The sequence below is a fragment of the Gadus chalcogrammus genome, chromosome 20 (genome assembly GCF_026213295.1).
Source record: "Gadus chalcogrammus isolate NIFS_2021 chromosome 20, NIFS_Gcha_1.0, whole genome shotgun sequence".
NCBI classification, from domain to species: Eukaryota; Metazoa; Chordata; class Actinopteri; order Gadiformes; family Gadidae; genus Gadus; species Gadus chalcogrammus.
In genome coordinates this window covers 5,376,693-5,384,691 of record NC_079431.1, presented here as the reverse complement: position 1 = coordinate 5,384,691, position 7,999 = coordinate 5,376,693, and the positions used below count along the sequence as shown (strand labels likewise).

At 43.2% G+C, this 7,999-nt stretch overlaps 1 protein-coding gene across 1 annotated transcript; it reads right to left on the bottom strand.

Moving 5' to 3' along the window:
• Positions 1-2,842: 2,842 nt before the first annotated feature.
• On the bottom strand, positions 2,843-5,062 carry LOC130373347 (dachshund homolog 1-like). Its single transcript, XM_056579775.1, has one exon. It carries the CDS (start codon positions 4,836-4,838, stop codon positions 4,284-4,286), a length of 555 nt encoding a protein of 184 aa, XP_056435750.1. The 5' UTR covers positions 4,839-5,062; the 3' UTR covers positions 2,843-4,283.
• Between the last annotated feature and the right edge of the window lie 2,937 nt (positions 5,063-7,999).

Genomic DNA, 7,999 nt, shown 5'->3' with positions numbered 1-7,999 from the left:
TTAACTGCCGCATATCTGGGCCCTAGCACCGCACAGCCCCTGTCTTCGCAGCACAAAAACACACACAAACACACACACACACACACACACACACACACCAATGAGAGCTATTTGATATCTGTGCACCTCCTCCCCCCTACCACCGCCACCCACATACCCCACCCACCCACCCACACACACACACACACACACACACACACACACACGATCCACAGAATGTTATAATAACCTTTCCCAGAGTTCAAGTGTCACACGGCAATAAGAACCCTCTCTGTCCGGGCACAGGGGGGAAAATGAAAATGAAAAACAAGTAGTTGGAACGCAGGAGGGGGAGGGGGGGGGGGCCCTGCGAAGGATGGGGGGGGGGGGAGGCTCCTGAAGCCCCCCCCCCTCCCCAAGTCATAATGTAAGAGAGATTGCTAAAGATTGGTAAAACCTTGAATCCGTCTGGGAGCAGAGCAGGACACCACTAATCTGAGCCCCCCCCCCCACCACCACCACCACCACCCCGACCCCCACCCTTCCAAGGGCCCCCTTGAGAAAGTGAAGGGGTCTGAGGAGGTCTGCAACCCGGTTATCTGTAAAGATGAACTGTAATTACTGTAATTACTGTGTCTCTTATATGAAAAGGACGACTGAGAAAGAACGACAAGCCTCGCCCCGCCGCTCCTTCTCCCACGGGCGTCGCTTGCCGACGTGCGAAAAAAAATAACACGGCGGATAATTCGGTTCAAACGTGCAATCATACCTGGGAGAAAGAAAGAAAAGGGAGAGAGACAAAAAGAAACGACGACAAATGTTTTGGATGGCTGCACGGGGGTTTGTTTGCGTTCTCCCGGAGAACGAGCTAGACGCTAGCGAGCGTTGGCAGGGAACAATTTGTCCCGGGCCCGTTATTGTCGCATTAAAACTCAAACAGCGGGGACGCGCCGCGGCTCTGCGATGCCATTCCCATTTACTCTGTGTGTAAAATGAGGAAAGTGTTGTTTTAACACAATAGACCCTGAGAGGGGGGGGGGGGGGGGGGGCTGGTGTGGTGGGGGGGGGAGGGGGGGGGGGGTGAGAGTGAAATAGTGAGACCCATTGTACAGGAGTATTATTCACCCCATTGTTATCCCTGTGCCGCTTTACAAAGACAGCAAAAGAAAAAAAAAAAAGGAGGAAAAAAAACGACATTGTAGTAATGGAGCGAGATGAAACGCTAAGCTTTCTCCCGCTGTTGTTGTGGAACCTGAGTGGCTAAGCTGCTGCAACACTTTTTTTTTTGCGTCATTACTTTTTTTTATTTGTATGTCCAACAATAAGTTGGATATCAAGTGCAGCGTATCAGGTGAGGTGAGGGAAGCTGTTTTTTTTGTTTCGTTTTTTTTTTTACTTGAGAGGACGGTGTGTGTGTGCATGTGTGCGTGCGCGTGTGTACGTGCCTGTGTGCATTTGCGTGTAACCGTGTGTGTGTTTGTGCGTGTGTGTGCCAGCGTGTGTGCGTGCGTGTGTTTACTGCAGCCGAACGTTTTGTCAACAGTAATTCAATGATAGGTGTGCGTATATAAACCCCACATCCCTGCAAATAAAATCAACTGGTTCTAAGTAACAGGAGGCTCATCCGAGCGGATGCCTCACTGTTCCATGATGTAATTCTCCAAATGGGGCAGGCAGGCGGGCAGGCAGGCGGGCAGGCAGGCAGGCAGGCAGGCAGGCAGGGGACAAGGGCCGGGCCTGAGTGATTGATTTCAACCCCAACAACGGGAGAAACCTGGTTGCTTTCAAAGACAATTACAGTCCTCTCTGTGTGCCAGTAATAGCCTAGCACTTTAGCGTCATTAAAGCGACGTGAGGCACTGCATTATCCTTTAACCCCCCCCCCCCCAACCCATCCAACCCCGCCCCCACCACCCACCACCCACCACCCCTCATCTTTGGACCACCACCAACACACCTACGCCCCCCTCTCCCCACAAAAAAATCTGAGAGTCAAACCACACACTCGGTCAACTGGAGCATCAAACACAACACTCGGAGTGCTCAGACAACCTTCTCTCTCTCTCTCTCTCTCTCTCTCTCTCTCTCTCTCTCTCTCTCTCTCTCTCTCTCTCTCTCTCTCTCTCTCTCTCTCTCTCTCTCTCTCTCTCTCTTTCTCTCTCTCTAACTCACTCTAGCACTCCCAGCTCAGATCCACTGTGTGTCTAGGCGCTCAACGCCCGTTCCATTCACGCCTTCATGGAAAATTGATGCTTAAGGCGGCTAGGGGGTCAAAGGTCAAAGCAGTGGAGACAAAGGCCGCCAGAGTTAAAACAATTTAAAAAGGAAAACTGTAACGATTGTACAGTGTGTGTGTGTATGTGTGAGTGTGTGTGTGTGTGTCTGTGTGTGTGTGTGTGTGTGTGTGTGTGTGTGTGTGTGTGTGTGTGTGTGTGTGTGTGTGTGTGTGGTGTGTGTGTGTGTGTGTGTGTGTGTGTGTGTGTGTGTGTGTGTGTGTGTGTGTGTTTGTGTGTGTGTGTGGCGACTGTTCCTGCAAAAGCAGTTAGAGAATATATATGTTTTTATGGAAGCTAGCATGTCAGCTATCTCTGTCATTATTCAACAAGATTTGAGAGCATCAATAAAATTCTCTCATTACAAATAACTAATTACTCTAGTGTTATTCTTTATAGCACTATTTTATTTGTCTTATTGGTATTTGTCCTGTTATGGATGTTTGATGTTGTAATATTTTTTTTTATTTGAGCTTCTTCTAAAATAAACGTGATTGTTGCTTAATTTATCTCACACATTAATGTGTGTGTGTGTGTGTGTGTGTGTGTGTGTGTGTGTGTGTGTGTGTGTGTGTGTGTGTGTGTGTGTGTGTGTGTGTGTGTGTGTGTGTGTGTGTGTGTGTGTGTGTGTGTGTGTGTGTGTGTGTGTGTGTGTGTGTGTGTGTGTGTGTGGTTGTGTGTGTATGTGTGTGTGGCATGTGAGTGGCAAGTATTTATGGGAGCGTGTGAGTGTGTGCTTGAATCCGTGCCAGCTACATGCAGAATGTGTACAGCATGCAGGAGAAAACCATACGCCATAATTGCCACATAAATACAAAGTGTGAGAACATTAATATATGATTTACACAAAAAGCTGCATGCATTCCCTCAGCCAACCATAGAATGGTTTATCAGTGATATCTACCGAAGCCATCCTTTGCATCACATTTGCATTTCAGGCCCATTTCTTGATTTAAGATCAATATATAATCAATCATAATGACAGATAAGATCGCAAATATGACCAGGCTGCCTCCATCCACTGACACTGAGCAATACATCAAAGCATTAAAGCAACAGGAGCCTAAAATAGCTTTTAATCAAATATTGATCTCTGCTTAAATCAACTCCACTTGAAGAGATATCCACATTAAAAGTGAACAGCGTATTTAATAATGTAAATTGTGTATTAAGTTACACTTGGGTGGATGTCTCTCTAGAATCATTTTATCGTGCAATAAATTAGAATATAGTTGGAGGTTGTTTTACTTGGAAAAGATGTACTTATTATCTCTAGTGAGGCTTATACGTTATAGATACAGATACATATTTATAGTTTTACCCCTTCCATAGAATCAACAATTATAAATTTTACTAATAATTGAATGTATTTGTTTTATTGTTTTATTTGGATATAGGATTTTTTTTTATGTCATATTGCAAAAAAAAAGAATCTAAATGAGATGATCTGGCCCCTGTGGCAAGGGCACATTATAGGGCCTACTTTTATGCAAAGTAGATCAGAATAAATTACAGGCTATTAGCTAACTTAAATTAAGAGTGGAAATGCACTAAAAACATGTTAACCAGATAATTGAATGTGGATTTTTTTGCTCCAAGCTTTTGTTTCTGAAATTGACTTTTAGATTAACCACAAGTAAGTAAACAAATTCAACAACAACAAAAAACTTTGAAACGTTTTTGAGTGGATAAACATCTGTCTGTCCTGCCAGGGAAACACAACAGCAATGTGTGCACACACTACACACGTGCGAAAAAACTTTCTTTCTGGTGATTGCCACTTGACACATCCTATCCCACAGAGTACCGTCAGCACAAAGTTAGAATGTTTAAACACAGTTATTTTTTCTTTAATTTCATAAACACATAAATAACACAACGTAACCAGATAACATTATCCCACATCATGTATCACAAGAAACAAGATAAATGTATCCCTCTCTCTGTCTCTACGCGTCTGTGTGGCTTTTACGCGCGTCCGGACATCTCAAAACGTTTTAAAACGTGGGGGAAAAAAGCAAGAAAGCGCACTCACCTCGCGTTGGTGCAGTCGTTGTACAGGGTCTCAAAGTCTTTCCTGGAGATGAGTTTACAGCGGTTGACCCCGGGTTGGATGGCGCCGAGCCCACGGAGGATGCGGACCTGCTCCACGTTGCACACCACCGGCGTGATCTCGAGGCGCTTCAGCTTGGTGTACACCGTGTGCAGCCCCCCCACCAGGTGCTTGAGAAACAGGTCGAACGCTTGGGGGAGACAGATGAGCTCGCAGCCGTCCACGGTGAACGACGCCACCTTCGCGCCCCGCAACTCGACCATCTTGCACTCGTTGTTCTGCGGGGTGTTCTCCACGGGCGACGGGGTCGAGTACACGGGCTTGCCCGGTAGAGTCCCGGTCGGAGTCGGGATGCCCGGGCTGCCGCTCGTAGCGAGCAACTCCGAGCGGAAGAGATTCTGTCCTGGGGGGACGCCGAGGGATGGAGACGGCGAAGAAGTTGTGGACGACGGGGACGTCGTGGCGGGGGTTGAGATCGGAGGCGGCGGCGGGATCAGAGGACTTTGTGGGATCAAAGTAGCCGGTACGGCCATGGTCAACCTGCACGGGGGGGAAGAGTAGCCGAAGTTCAAAGTATAAAACCCAGTCCTGCTAAAAAAAAAAGTGCGCCAGCCGAGAAACCGTTAAAATGAAAGAATCCCCACCAGAGTTGAGCTCCTCTGATAAGTTGTGAAGTGGTAAAAAGAAATTCTTGAAAAAAAGGCGCGTTTTGGTTCAGGTTGGTTAGTGTGCGCGGCGGTAGGACAATGATCAAAGATAGGAGGAGGAATGACAGGAGGAAAATGAGCTGAGCTGAAAAGTGGAGCTCCGCTCAGTGGATGAGTTGTTGTTGTCACACGGTACAGCGAGGGGAGGAGCTATGGGGACAGTGGAAGCCTTTCGGAGCACAGATAGCACCCGAGATCCACACGCACACGCAATCAATTGTTACAGGTAACGGCACAATGTATCGTTTTCAATAAGACGACATGTTTTATAGGCGTGCATGTGCAGAAGGCTCTGCTTTGAGCAAAGCGCGCACTGGGTCGCCACTGGCTGGATGCCATTGGAAGTGATCGCATAGACGAGACGAGGTAGAAATGATTAACGTGGAGTTGTTTTATTTATGTATTCAACCTAAATCGTGTACGGTTGCAGTATAGCAGGCAAACGTTGGAGATGATTAACTAGTGACGTTCACATGTCGCTGCATGTTGCAGGCATACTCCTACACCTGCCCCCAAATGTACACAAGCAGGTGAGAGAGTGCAACCCTTAAAGTAGACCAACTGTTGCCTAATTCTGTTATAAAACCAATTTTTAACCGATTGGTGCTAGTTTCTTTCACTTTGACAGAGCTAAGTTGTAGGTTATCAAGTACCAAAGACTAAATAGGAAAACTTCTCAGCATTTCAAAAACAATAGCTTTAGCATTTTGTTTTATCAATAGGGTACCTATGTGTGACATAGGCCTATTTTTGTTACAGTATTATTTTACCTTGGATTTTTATCTAAGAGGAATTGTGGACATTTAATAGTTTTGTATAAGATCTACTAATACAAATAGGCCCTAATATTTAAAATAAAGTGTTCAAGTAAGATGTAAAAGGTTGTATTGGAAGTTATCTCCATATGTTATTTACCGTAAGTGATGCTGCCTTTTTCCTGAAGTAAAACTCTTTAAAATTAAGTTGTGTTTGTATGTAAAGTGTAACTCAGAAAGTGCAATACTATTACAAAAATATTTTCAAATTCAGATTTACATGATTACATCCCTATTTTATCATATAGACAGCATGCATAATATCACATCTCCTCCACATCAGATTTAAATGAGCTGCTGATTCAAGTTGAAAAACTACTTAAAAAAAACTCAAATTTTTCTCAACTCAACTGCAAACTGACATGTTTACGTTTCATGTGATGATTTACGATTCACACATGAGTCCATTTTATTTGAAAGGCTTTGAAGGTTGAAACAAAATGATTATTGATTCAACTTTGACCATCACATTTACTACTTGGGTAATTGTTTTTAGAGTGCTTTACCTGTGCTACCTGTAATTGTATTATTATTTAACTTTAACACCTATAATGGCTGTGTCTCCCATTACCCTACCAAGCACAGCTCAGTGTAATTTTTGAGCAAGTGTCTCCGGTAGCAGTACGTAATAGTATTTAGTGATCATGTATTTCTTGTGAGGCCACCTGCCATTAACAACTACGGTGAAGCAATTCCCCATTAAATTCTAAGTGTGCACGTAAACACCAATAATGGTCTGTTGCTTATCACACTCTCTCCGTTTGCCCTCGCAGTCCGCCTTGCGCCTTAAACTATTCCTGTTGTGTGTCAGATCAGCTTTAAGATAAGCGGCGCAATTTTAAAATTATCATTCAGGGAAAGAGGTAGGCTTGTAGTGTAAAATCAATAGCTGCTTAAAATTCATTGCCAGCCAATCCATTTGCCCTTTATGTTGCTAACCTTTCACTTAAATATGCACCATATTAAGATTTCATTATATACAATGAATGTCACAATAGTTTGCCCACTATTTCTCATGTTTGCATGGGTTAACTGCAAATCATTGAGCTTGTAATGTCTGAAAAATGACTCTCATTAACACTATGCAGGAGGAAAAAAAATACAGAAGCTTGAGAAGCCTAATAGGTATTAACAAGAACCACAGGATGCCAACGATATTTTAGATACAAAAGGCTTCCAACTAACTGGGTGGGCTCTTTGGCTGACCCCAGTTATATCAACACAGCATAACTCAAGACTAATAGCTCTTTACTGGAGCACAAGCCTACTAGGCTACTTGATGATGGGGCCGCATGATTATAAATATAAGTGCCTATCATTATTGTAAATGTTGACTTCAGTTAGGGTCATCCCTCCTGGATTGTATACATCAGCGGCCATCTCATTTGAATACAATTAGTGTTGTAGAAAATATAGATCGTTTTTTATCGTAGATAATACTATAAGATTATCATAAAGGCATTCAGCGGGAGCTTAGAATGGGTTTGACAGTTACCGTCTCGTTTCAAAGTGCTGTGTTACAAGAGCAGGACGAAAAAAAACGACACTGAACCAGCACCTTGTGTTATTTCATATTGAGGGTTGAGCTAAAACAAGTTGACATTTAATCACAAAGTTTCTAATATGTTTGTCGGCGGACTCACACAAAATAATAATTTCAACGTTAAACACCAAGTTTAATTAGACTGCATGGAATTATAGTATGCAGATAAGATCACAGCAAACAAATGACTATTGTCAAAATGTAATCACCCTGCATGATGTATGACATCAGGGGTGTATTTGGAAAAATGTGTGGACAGGGCACAAGACTTCTGTGTGATCAATGACACAGTATATTGTTTGATGTAATAATTTATTCACCCCATAAAGCTTTGATAAAACAACGTTGAGAAGCAATTTAAATTGAATTCATTTAAATGTCAATTCTCATGGTTAGGATTTTTCTATAATTGGCTATTTAATTAAAATAATTTTCATAGTCATTAATACAGCCAGCAACTTGTAGCGCACTGACGTGTTTTAATTACATGGTATTAACAAAATTGATATGCTTTAGAAAGCATAGTGAATAAGAAATAATTAGACCAATCGTACATCATCCCCCTTATGGACATTAAGTGTATCACAATATAATTGATGAAGTGAAAAGAAGAAAAAAAATGAGAAAGA